Source organism: Halyomorpha halys, unplaced genomic scaffold (assembly GCF_000696795.3).
Source record: "Halyomorpha halys isolate HHAL.00 unplaced genomic scaffold, Hhal_1.1 Scaffold1147.1, whole genome shotgun sequence".
Taxonomy (NCBI): domain Eukaryota; kingdom Metazoa; phylum Arthropoda; class Insecta; order Hemiptera; family Pentatomidae; genus Halyomorpha; species Halyomorpha halys.
This window is the reverse complement of record NW_027105529.1, coordinates 63,876-78,064: the sequence shown is the minus strand read 5'-3', so window position 1 is coordinate 78,064 and position 14,189 is coordinate 63,876. Positions and strand designations below refer to the sequence as shown.

Here is a 14,189-nt window from a genome sequence, read left to right as displayed (position 1 = left end):
AATAAATTGCACACTTATGAAGCCTCTCACCTGCATGGTCATTCATGTCTTGATTACTTTTTATTTATTGTACTAAAACAACAATTATGATGCTTCTCACCAGTATGAAGGGTCATTATATCTCTTTTTAAATCAACACTTGGTGTTGCTTTATAGTATGGATAGTTATGAGGAATCTTACCTGTTTGACAGCGCATTATATGCTTTTTAAAATTACTAATTATTGTTGTTTTATAATTGTAATAAGGATAAATGTGAGGCTTCTCATCTGTATAAAGGAACAATATATGTTTTGAAAGTACCAATTAATCCTTACTCATTTTATAAAAGATAATTTATTTTATTTCCAAAACAAATATTTCCCTGCACTAATTTTTAGAATGATCCTTCCAATTGGCAGTTTAGCCAAGTCAAATTTTAACAGAAATAATAGTATTCTTCATTCCAGACTTTTAAAATTTATGTTTTTCAAAAAAATAACAGAAATATAACAATAAACAAAAATTTACACATGGTCTCGGCAATTAAATCAATGCTAAACTGTTATTGAAAATACTAAGAATGGTTTTATGGAGTTAAGTCATTCTGTCAACTAAAAGCCTTAAGTATTGATAATGTTAAATAAAAAAAAGTTAATCACTTAATAACTATGTCGACATAACCATAAAACATTGGTTAAATATAAATAACCACATGTATACTATAGAGTAAACATAGGTATAGGGCCCTTTGAATACAAATTGTGGTACTAGTGAAAATTTAGAAATGTGACAAAAAATATTGAAACTTTTTTTAGGCCAAGATTCTCTTGGGAAGGAATGAGGAGTTGGGAATAAACCATAAATTGAGGGGAAGTAAATAAAATAATACTTTCTAAACTTCTTAATAATTTCATTTGTATATTTTTGTTATTATTGAGAGACTTACCTCCAGAATTTTATTTTGATTCTGTATTCTATTCTAATGATTTCTCAATAATAAGAAAATGAAGAGATAATATCTTCCAGACAAATCTCAAAGACTTACAATGATTATAAACAAATTAAAAATTACTACTTTTCTTAAAAAAAGAAATTATAAGAGCATCCCACAAAGAGAACATCGTTCACATAGCTCAATTTGCTAACACTGACAGGCTCGAACTGACCCTGGATCCAGTAAAATTCAATTATCAAAGGCAAATTTACGGGAATATAAATTGTTTCTCAAAACTTAAGTTAATTTTAAACTCTTTTACTACAACTTAAACATTTTCCGTTTAATGGAAGACATTTCAGACAACGTAAGATTTATGCCACTCCATCCAAGCCAAACAGATGTATATTGCAGAAAGCATTTCATTGATGGCAGGTTTTGATGTTAGAATAAGGTCATTCATGAGGCTTATCATCTGTGTGAAGGGTCATCATATGTCTTTTCAAACTACCAATTTGTGTTGCTTTGTAATCACAATGAGGACACTTATGAGGCTTCTCACCAGTATGAAAGGACATTATATGTCTTTTCAAACTAAAACTTTGTGTTGCTCTAAAGTCACAATAAGGACACTTATGAGGTTTCTCACCTGTATGACGCATTATGTGAGTTTTCAAATTACCAATTAGTGATGTTTTATAATCGCAATGAGGACACTTATGAGGCTTCTCATCTGTATGAAGGGACAGGATGTGTGTTTTCAAAGTACCGATTTGTGTTGCTTTATAATCACAATGAGGACACTTATGAGGCTTCTCACCAGTATGAAGAGCCATTACATGGTGTTTCAAATTGCTTATTTGTGTTGTTTTATAGTCACAATTAGGGCACTTATGAGGCTTCTCACATGTATGACGGTGCATTATATGTGTTTTCAAATGACCACTTTGTGTTGATTTATAGTCACAATAAGGACACTTATAAGGCTTCTCTTCTGTATGAAGAGATATTATATGTCTTTTCAAAGTAGCCCGTTGTGTGGCTTTATAGTCACAATGAGGACATTTATGAGGCTTCTCACCTATATGGCGGTGCATTATATGCTTTTTCAAATAACCAATTTGAGTTGTTTTATAATCACAATGCGGACACTTATGAGGCTTCTCATAAGTATGATGTTGCATTATATGTGTTTTCAAATAACCACTTTGTGCTGCTTTATAGTCACAATGAGGACATTTATGAGGCTTCTCCTCTATATGAAGGGACATTACATGTCTTTTCAAAGTATCACTTTGAGTGGCTTTATAGTCACAATGAGGGCACTTATAAGGCTTCTCACCTGTATGACGGTGCATAATATGCTTTTTCAAATGACAAATTTGGGTTGCTTCATAATCGCAATGAGGACACTTATGAGGCTTCTCACCAGTATGATAGGCCATTATATGTCTTTTCAAATGTACACTTTGTGTTGCTTTATAATCACAATAAGGGCACTTATGAGGCTTATCACCAGTATGAAGAGCCATTATATGTTGCTTTACATGACTTTTTTTTACTGCTCTATAATAACAGTAATGACATTGATAGAACTTCTCATCTGCATGACAGCTAATTTTATGATGTTTTAAATTAGTAGGCACTGTTTCATATTTATAAAGAGGACACTTCCTCTTCTGAATTGAATGATGTACCATTATATGTTTTATGATAAGACTTTTTTCTACAACTTTATATTCACAATAAGGACATTTAAGAGTGTTCTCAGCTCTATTAGACATCATACCTTTCTTCAAATTGCTGTCGAAGGTTGATTCCAAATCATTCTGTTCTTCACCGATCTTTGACTGGTGCACGGAACCTATGGCCCCTAAAAACAAAAATCTGCATTAAAAATAAATATATAAATGCTTACTGAACCAGAAGGTTCAATGCCAATACCACCAACTGTCTCCACATATCCTTCCACTAACCTTCTTCAAAACCAGTTAGTGAGGTCTGACTTAACACAATCTTCCCACTTGCACTATCTACCCCTTGGACTTTTCAGTTCTACTTAACATCCATCAGTTAAGCAATAATTGAATTACTAGTAATAGTAATTTCACAACATTTCCAAATGTTAATTATTTGATTAACCAGAATTTTGGCCAATCTCACAATACAATTTCAAAAGTTTAGAAATATTAATTCTTTAATGAAACAAAATATATTTTGCTTATAATCCCATATTTGTTTTAAAGAAAAATATTATATTATTTAGAGTAACCCTGATGCACAAATTTATCAAGTCATGCATTCAGTGCATGAGATGAGAAATTATGGTTTCATTACAAAAATTGTTTCATGAACACAAACAATTAAATCGATTATTTAAACCATTGTTCAACAAATACCATCAGATGATCACACAATGGGAATCATAAAAATAAAAGACAAGTTGATCAACACAAAAGACAGTATAATGCACTAACAATGGATAAAGTGGCAATGGTTATCATCAGTGAAGAATCTGAGTTACAAGATATTGTTATTTATCACAAAAATTATATTCTTCGATATATTTTCAAAACTCATCTACCATAAGACTCTTCACACTATCCAAATACATTATTTAAAACAGACAATGGCTAAAACTTTAATATCAAACACAAAAGTCCAATAACAGATGATACATTAAAAAAATCAATACCATCAATTACTGATCTCATCGCTTTGATGATCTATACCTGGGACGGCCAACTTTCTCTATATAAGATCTACTTTTTATCTTATAAGTGTATCACAATCAACTTGTTGTCATAGGAGTAGTCTAGAGGGGCAGAAGGGTTGTGAAATGCATAATATGTTTACACACTGTGTTTCAGTATCAGGTGTATTCCTGCGAGGTGTAGGTGGATAAGTAATATATATGTTAAGAACTATTTTTTATTTTTTTAATCACTTATTAAGTTTTCGAGATATAGGTTAATGGAGAAAATAAATTTCCAGACCCAACTTTTAATAGCAGCATTCCCTGCATGCGTTACCTAAAAAATTTCATTTTCCGACACTTTTTCAAGATAGATTTTTACTAACTTTACTAATGCAATTTAATTTTTTAATTGCAATGTTTAAGTTGTTCAACTATTTGTTCGTTAATATAAAAAAGTTGTTATAAAGCTGCAGCTAGTAAAGTAAAGTATGGCTGATAGTTTGATTTCAATATTACACTTTTGCATTTTTTTTTTTTTTTGGGCAAGGAAAATGTGTCATGAAAGAATAATATGACTTACTTTTTGCTAACCTATCAATAGCTCGCTGAGTAAACATCGTACTAAAATACAGATACCCGGCTTATCTACCTATGTAAAAAACAACAATAATTATTTAAAGGGCCAAAAAACTCACATCCAGAGGAATTGAAAGAACATGGATAATTAATAACTTATGATCCATATGAAATATGTCTGATTGCTTGAAAGTTTTATCCTCTACAATCGCTTCAAAGTTCATGGGATTCCACCCCAAACATTGCGAGTAATAGACGATCAACCCAAATTGGCCTCACGATCGACTTACTGGTCACCCCTGATCTATACAAAAAACAAAATTACATTATTTTATACTGCCATCTTTATCAGCTGTATGTATATGAAAACTGAAACACAAAAACATCTTTATATTTGATTGGACCAACATAAAACCACAATAGGTTAAATAACTTAATGATGGAAACAATTTACTTAATTTATATATACATATATCAACTGTCTCTACCTTACATTCTGTATTATAAGTAGTATTGAAAATGTTGGAGGAAAAAAATTCTCATTTTTGGACTTCTGAGGCACCATAAAATATGAATTAAGAAGGTACTTAAAATATGAATTAAGTACCTCAAAACATGAAAAAATTTACCTATCAAGGTATATCCATTAACGCTTTGTTTAGGAGATGATCACATCTATAAATTTTCTTTATTATGAATTATTTAGGTAATAATAAATAAATTGATGTGTTCCACTTACGTTATTAATGAAATTGAAACATTAACATTCATATTGAATGCTGTTCAAAGTGATTACCAAGAGCTCAAGGATACTATCATCATACTATATTTTTTTATAGTATTTAGATGATTGTAGATACATGAAACAGGAGGAAGAGTTTATCGACTCGGATGAAGGTAAAAATATGTATTTAATTTGACCAAGGTTGATGATACATTGTCATCAAGCAATGGTGGATTGGGAGCACATATGACAATAATATGTTGTCAAGAGAGGCCACTTTTCTGGCATGCGTTCAGAGTGGTGAGAAGAACAAAGGCACCTCTCTTTCACTTTGGATTTTCCTGAACCATGTTTAGTACTGTCCTAAAATTTACTCAAAGAGATAATATTTTTTACCTAGGTGTACATCAAATTCAATTGATTTTACATAATTCACTACTATCTTTTTTTTACTTATTAAATGAAATTAATAAATGTTGATACAGTTAAACTTTGAATGGGAATTTGGACACTGATACAAGAATAAAGAATACTATACTTATATATTTTATAAATATCCAATTATTTGTTATAAATACAATTATTTACACATTTTTACAATTTACCAATATCTATGAACAGAATTTATATAGAATATCAATGGCCAGAATTTTATGAAGCTTATTTTATTTTCCGTATTTCCATTTATAAAATATTCCAAATTTTCCCTAATCAAGTAAAATTTACTCAAACGCTAATATTTATTACCTTATATGTCATACATCAAATATTCAATATTCTTATTAATATCGATATCAATTTTAGTAACGCTATTCCGAAATTATTTAATAGGAATATTGATATTTCATTTAATAAAATATTTTGAATTAAATAATTTCGGAATATATAACTTAACTTTGATATTGAAATTAATAAGAATGTCGAATATCAAAATCAATATGAAATATTAAAACAAAATATTAATGTTTATTAACACAAAAACATTTGATCCAAATTGCCCTTACTTTTTTCTTACCTCAAGAGTATCTCTGCTTACTCTTGAAATTTATTGGACATTTTTTAATAAAATATAGATATTTCGATAATCTTGGAATATTATTATCAATATTAGATTTCAACATTTGTAATAAAGTGAAATATTTTTATATTGATAAAATACAATGAAATATACTTTTAAAATTCACTTTAAAAGTTTTCATAAAATTTCATAATTCTCATCAATGAAATATCGATATTTTGATTACATTATCTTGGGATATCGTCACCGAAGTGTTAAATCTAAATTAATTATAAAGTGGAATATCAGTATAAATATCTAATATCAGAATAAATGTAAGTATTTTATTATAAATTTAGATAAAATTTTTTTGCAATTGTTTTAATGAAATATCGGATATTTTGATTAAATAACATCGGAATATCATTACTAAAATTTTATATAGTTAACAATGGAATTGTTAAATATTAAAATCGATATTGAATATCAAAACACTAAGTCAATATTTCATTTTTAAACTTGCCCTAAAATTTACTAGTCTTTTTGATTTAATAATCTTGGAGTAGTATTACCAATGTTTGGAGTCGATATTTGTGTGAAAGTGGAATATTATTATTGATACGATGCAACAAAATAAAATTGTAATATTTAATTTAGAAGTTTTCATAAAATTTGATAGTTTTACAAAATTAAATATTCCATGAATATTGTTACCAAAGTTTAACATTGAGATTAAGATAGTAGAATATTGAAAACTATATAAGATATCAAAACTAAATTTTAATGTTTAATTTAAATTTTACCCTAAAATTTTAAATCTTATTTTATCGAAATATAAATATTTTGATTAAATAATCTTGGAATATCATTATCAACATTGGTAATCAATATTAATAAAAAAGTTGAAAATCAAAATAAAATATTGAAACAAAATATTAATGTTTATTAATACAAACACATTTGATCCAAATTGCCGTTACTTTTTTCTTACCTCAAGAGTATCTCTGCTTACTCATCTGGACAAGATTAGATATAGACATTTCTATATAAATATTGCTCACAACACATATGTTAGCAGTTTTTCTTCTTTCTTTATTATAAACATAGTATAAATATTTTTTGTTTTTGGTTTTTTTTTTTCTTCTTAATACAAAGAAGTAATTTATTTCATATATTTTTTTATCTTGTATTTTATTCTTTATAATTCATATATTTTTAAAACATTATTGCTTTATTTGCTTAATCATATTGATTTTCTTCCCTTTAATTCATTTTTGTCTGTTTAGTTTTCCTCAAGCATATTTTTTTGTTAACATTTCCAACCCAAAATTAATAATCCCCAGCACTATATTCTATCTGTCAGGAGGAAAGACTTTCACAGGAGCTCTCAGTTCAGGTAACATAATTTCATTTTAACTTTTAAAATGAAATATAGGTTTTTATTTAAATATTCTTAAAATATATTTGCCAACATTTGATATAGATTATTATTAAGAATGTCAAATATCTATATCAAAATTAATACTAAATATTTAATCAGAAAAACTCCTTAAAATTTCTAAATTGTTGACTTATGAAATATCCATATTTTTATTAATATACTTAATATCGCTTCCAAAGTTTGATATTGAAATAAAAAACTATGGATATTTTTATGTTGAGGGTACTGATATTTGAATTGGATCAATATCGATATGTATGTCTGTCTGTATTTTATAATTTAATCGGAACAGTACAGTAAAATATAACTATTTTATTGACAGACCTTCAATATTTCAAAACCTGTCGCTAATGAAATGTCAATATTTCCATTAATGTTTGTTAGAATATCGTTGCCAAACTTTGGTATGGATTTTAATAAGATAGTTGAATATCAAAATCTTTCAGTAATAAAATATTGATATTTTCTTGGATTATCATTACTAAAGTTTGACATCTATATCAAACATAACTATTGGAAAGTTTTTATCCCGAATACGTCAATATTTGAATTGGATAGTATTTGTTAATATCCATAATTTAAATAGGAGATTATTGGAATATTGAAATGTTTCAATTTTTTTTCTGAGAACAATTTATCCAATTATATTTTAGTTGTAAGTAGGTGTTGTAATATTTGTTATTTTCATGTTATGGTTGTCATGTAGTTTATGTTATGGTTGTGTTGCTTTGCTGTACCTTTATTAAGAAATGTTTATATGTTTTGATAAGGTATAATATGAAATAAGTCCTATGATTTTCTATATTATCATTTTATAATCATGAGAAATAGTTGACTATGAATGACTTATACGAGGAGAAGAAATAAGTAGAAGTAACTTATTTGTGATTTAATTCGACCACACCCCCAACCATCTTCTCCTCATATTATGGTTTTATAATTGCTGTTTCTTTAATTTGTTAAATTTTTGATATTTAAATATTGATATTTTTGAATATTAATATTTTAGTGCTGATATAATATTGATATCGATATTCTGCTTTCGTATTCCTTCCCTACATTATAGTACATTCAACTAGTTTTGATTTGAGTGCTAGTTAGTTGAGTATAGTGCTATCTATAAGTTGAATAGTATTTAAAATATAGTTTTTTATAAACTACAAGATTTTTTTCCTGACAAACAGAAATCAACTTTTTGCCAATTTATCTTGGCGAATAATATGGAAACTTATCAGTAGGTGAAAAAGCATGTATGAGAGACTGGCATATCATTTGGTGAGTCTTTTGAAGATTTCCACCAACACTTATAAAAAAAAAAAAAAAAAATTCATACACACAAATATATTATATATGTGAACAAACAAAGAAACATTTAGCAGTTCATATCTTTATTATAATTGTACACCTCAGAACTTAAAAATAATAATTTTTATCTAATTAAAAGAGTTAAATGATAACAGTTCAGTTGGAAGTTCAAAAGGACATTTCAGATAAGATTCAAAAATTAATTAATAAATTCAAAAACATTGATTTATAAAACATGTTTTAAAATATACCATCAGAAACTTATAAATTAATTTTTCTACAGTTCATTAAAATTAATCCATATTTTGGAATATTAATAGTTTGAAGCTGAATTGGGTTAAAATTTGTGGCTCTACTACAGCTTTATAAGCAGAGCGACACTTTTGCCACTTTCACTAATGGAGTGAAAAATTATTGCTTAGACAATATACACTGTTCCTATAATTTACTTGTGTTACAAAACCTGATGCGTGTTCGGGTCGCTGAAAACACGTGCCAATATGAGAAAATCCATTCTGTTCAGATGTGCAACCAGAATAAGATAAAAAGTATGAAAATTAGTCTGAGGAGCCCAGTATTAGTGATTAAACCAAAACATAAATCATACCTAAATATCAAAACGTCGAAGAGAAATATAAATATAAAGGGTGGACCGGTAAGTGTTTAGCAATATTTAACAAGTAATTATGATATATAGTTGACCGTGGATGATAAATGAGAAGATGGTTGGGGGTGCGGTCAATGAAAAACACAAATAAGTACGATTAACTTATTTTAATGTGCCAAAGTTTCGGCTAGAGTTTCTAGCCTTCTTCAGGGCTAAAAACATAACAAGATAACAACCACAGTAAGTATAGAAAAATAAAAAAAATATAAAAAGAAAGTATAAACAGAATAATTTTACACATACAATGAATAATTTTACAAAATAGAATTAATAAAATAGTATACATTTTATTTCCCGCTTCTCTCATCACTTCATTTTATTAATTCTATTTTGTAAAATTATTCATTGTATGTGTAAAATTATTCTGTTTATACTTTCTTTTTATATATTTTTTATTTTTCTATGCTTACTGTGGTTGTTATCTTGTTTTGTTTTTAGCCCTGAAGAAGGCTAGAAACTCTAGCCGAAACATTGGCACATTAAAATAAGTTAATCGTACTTATTTGTGTTTTTCATTGACCGCACCCCCAACCATCTTCTCCTCAAATATTTAACAAGGTTCAAGAAGACCTCAAAAACAAAAGTTTATATAGAAAATGGCCGTTTATTTATAGAAATGGAGAAGCTTTACTTTTTTTGTTTAATAGGAAGCAATGACTAAAAAACTATTTACGTTAGGTGATTCGAAGTTATAGATTAGGAAACCTGACAAAATATTCTTTAACAACAAAAAGGACAAGTGGTTTTTAAACCATTTAAAGTGTTTCTTTTTCTGATTTTTGCGATATACTGAAAATTTATGCATAAATAGTAAGTTCAATTTCCCATAAAAATCCTTATTTCCCATAAAATGAGTAACAATAATTCTTCATCTTGAAGGGCATAGGAGTGTTCCTGATCGGTGAAGGATAGTTAAAATATAATGAAGGATTCTTATGTAAAATTTAATTGTTATTTGTATTGGCAGATATATATATATATTTTTCTGGAGCTGGAGGATGGGGATTGTTCTAATGAATGAGAAACATTTTGTAATCGTTTGTTAATTATTGATAAAATAATTATTAGTTTAATTAATAAACCCTTGTGTAATAATATTCATGTCATGTTTTGAGATTTAACAGTGACCTTTCCACTGTGTCAGTATTCCAGATTTTTTTGAATTCCCTGATTTTTCCAAGTCCAGGCACCCTGAAAGAAGCCAAGGTGGAAATGGAACTATTTCAGTTTTCTAACAAAATGTCAACATTTTGTAAAACTGCTTTTGACCAGAGTATCATAGAACATTATTATGATAAGAATAATCATCATGAGAAGACTCAACACATCACAGATACACTGGATATAATTAATTCTCTTAAAACTGAGAAAAAAAGAAAAAGCATACACTATAATAAAGAATAACTACAGAGAGATGAAAAAGGCTATGGAGAGAAAGCAATATTAGAATTAAGAAAAATAAAAACCCAGAAGACTTAGTACTATAAAAAATAAAATTGAAATTTCATCAGGGCTACTTTTAGAAGATTGAAAATCCTAGTCAAGGATTTCTCTATAAGTTTGCCAATTATCTGTCTAGTTGAGATGCACCTTTGCAAATATTTGTATAAAAAACACTAATGATTGTTAATTTAAACTATCTTTAAATAACTAATGATTGTTCATTTAAACTATCTTTACATAACTAATAATTGATATAATCCTTAGAAAATTATCAGCTGTCGGAATCAAAGGGCAAATCTACCAATACTTAAAACAATTTCTTTCACATTGCCACTTCAGAGTACAAATAGGATGCGAATTTTCCGTTGACCACGAACAGAGTAGCGGATTCCCACAGGGTTGTGTCCTCAGCCCAACACTATTCTGCCTAGCAATTAACGATTTGGGACTCAACTTGCCAAGGGGGGTTAAACCGCTACTATTCGCGGATGATCTAGCCATTATTTGTTGATCGGCGAATACAATTACCATAAAACATGATTTACAGGAAGCAATCAATAGAATTAATAACTGGTCACTCTCAATCGGTCTCGAGTTCTCACCTGAGAAAACTAAATGCCTCCATTTCACCCGAAAAAGAATAACCCTACCATCTCCTGAACTATATTTAGGCGGTTCTTTAATACCCTACACAAATAACCACAGATTCCTGGAGATGATATTTGACCGAAAACTAAATTGGGAAACGCACATCTCAACATTAAAATCCAATGCAATAAAAACATTAAATATATTACGCTTTCTTAGCGGCATCTCTTGGGGCTCAGACAGGCACACACTTATCAAACTGTACCAGACTATAATATGCTCGAAGATGGACTATGGATGTTTCATTTACAGCTCTGCCAGACACCGAATCCTTGCCAGACTAGATGCGGTTCATCATACAGGGATACCGGCGCTTTTCGAACTAGCCCCATTCTTAGTCTGTGTTCTGAAGCTGGACTACCTCCTCTTTTATTCAGAAGGAAAAAACTGGCGATAAACTATATTTCAAAATTATACCCTCAAAACGATCACCCTACGCATAAATACATCTTTAAACCTAAATATTCAAATTTTTTTAGAAATAAAATAAATTCAACACTCCCGTTGGCAGAAAGAACACATACTGCTATTGAGTTCTTTAAGAAATACCTCTGTACATCCCGGAAGTCAGCAATCCTCCATGGATACACAGGCTACCAAATACAATGCTCCAATTATCCCGATTTCCCAAAGGTAGTACGTCACCTACTGAATACAGAACTAGGTTCTCACGTCTTTGTCAAAATATTCCTGATCCTTTTTTTATATATACTGATGGATCAAAATCTGACGACTCTACAGCATCCTCTTTCATCACAAATAACTCAACCCATAAAATAAAACTGCATAAATTATGCAGTGTATATACAGCTGAATTACATGCAATAGCCTCAGCACTCCACTCCTCCATGACAGTAACGAATACTACCATAGTTATCATTACCGACTCTTTAAGTTCGCTAAAAGCCATGAAACACCCGCCGATCATAAAAATTCACAATTTTACCAACATGCTCGAAAACATGGGAAAAACTGTTTTCTTATATGGGTGCCGGGTCACGTGGGGATCACTGGAAATGAACAGGCGGACATTGCAGCTAAACAAGCACTTGCTCTTCCAGGTCAGGGCGCAGCCATTCTGACACCACAAGAAATAAGTCTTCCAATGAAAAATGAGATATCATCTAGTTGGCAAGCCATGTGGGATGAAAGCCCGCCAAGCAAATTAAAAACTATTTAAAAAACCACTAAACCATGGACCACATCAAACCGTTCCAATCGCAGGGAGGAGGTAGCTATTGCCAGATTGAGAATAGGTCATACAAGTTTAACTCATAGATATCTAATCAGTAAGCAGCCACCGCCAAAATGTCAATACTGCAACAGTGTATTTACGATCAGTCACATATTTGAGAAATGTCATTTTTATTCTGCGAACTTGAGTAGATTGGGAGTAGGACTGAGTGTATCGGATCCTCTGAATGATGACTAGAAGAACGTGGAAATGGTCTTAGTTTTCTTTAAAAGGAATGGCCTTTCGAATAAGATTTAAACCAGAAAATCTGTTATACGTAATAAAAAATACCAAAAGAAGTAATTATTTAAATTTTTTTTCGAAATTATTTAAAGAGAAAAATAAAGTGAAATAGAATTATAAATATAAATGAAATAGAATTATTAAGCACGAAACATGGGCGTTGATGACCTCAGGGTTTTACGCCCTAAAGGCCCAAAAAACAACAACAACAACTAATAATTGTTAATTGAAACTGTCTTTAAATAAGTAGGTAAACATTGCTATAATAAATAATAAAACCAATAAAATTGATCAAAAGAATGAAACCTCATTTCTAAATATTCATACTTTTAAAAAGGTGAAACTTACCACAGGAATAGGTCTCATCAGATATTTCTTCTTTAATTGAAATATCAGGGATATTTTCATCTAAAATAAAAATAAATAACAGATGATAAAATCATGAATCAATGATAAAATAAGACAAGCAAACATTATCAGAATGAAAACAAAACATAACCCAAGTGGAATAAATTATTTAAATTTTTTCTCACCATAATCGAACTCTTGTATTCCGCCTTCATTAATATCTTTTATGGATACTGTAAAAATACCCAATAATTATTTCATAGGAAATATAAGTTAACTTTTAACAATCTTCAATCAATATTTCTATAATTATTTAACAGTACTCATATTATAGATAATTGGTAAAAGTTTTTATCCATTTGCAAAATTAAACATTTATTAATGAAAATAAATATAATCTATGAGCCATTTTTATTATTTATACAATAACATAACTGTAAACATATTGTAGATGATACAGTCAGATACTGAATACTTCAGCAGAAATAAATTATATAAATTTAATAGTAAAGAACACTGATTAATAATACAATAAAGCAAATTTTAAAAAATAGAAACTTCCCAAATTCTTAAAAACTATCATAAATAAAGGACAACTTTATGATTTATCCTATCTTTTGGAAATCATTGATTAAATAGAGAGTGTAAACCAATAAAATTAATTAAAAGAATGGCATTACAATTCTAAATATTCATTGATTGGAGAAGATGGTCGGAGGATGCGGTCAGCAAAAAACAACATAAATAAACTAAAATATTTATTTATGCTGACGTTTCGACCTGATTTTCAGGTCTTCATCAGGGCTATAAAAACAAAAGACAACAACCATCATTTAGAGAGAGAGAAAATAGGATGCGAATTTTCCGTTGACCACGAACAGAGTAGCGGATTCCCACAGGGTTGTGTCCTCAGCCCAACACTATTCTGCTTAGCAATTAACGATTTGGGA

General features: G+C 29.2%; 1 protein-coding gene across 1 annotated transcript in view; it reads right to left on the bottom strand.

Moving 5' to 3' along the window:
* Positions 1 to 870: 870 nt before the first annotated feature.
* The window catches only part of LOC106688521 (zinc finger protein 493), a 43,526-nt gene continuing 30,207 nt past the window's right edge, over positions 871 to 14,189 (bottom strand). The window contains exons 9-11 of the mRNA XM_024361792.2: positions 13,425 to 13,472; positions 13,240 to 13,299; positions 871 to 2,788 (exon numbers count right to left, since the gene is read on the bottom strand). Of these exons, the coding sequence (XP_024217560.2) occupies positions 1,371 to 2,788; positions 13,240 to 13,299; positions 13,425 to 13,472 (1,526 nt within the window). The 3' untranslated portion in view covers positions 871 to 1,370. The remainder of the gene's footprint in view (positions 2,789 to 13,239; positions 13,300 to 13,424; positions 13,473 to 14,189) is intronic.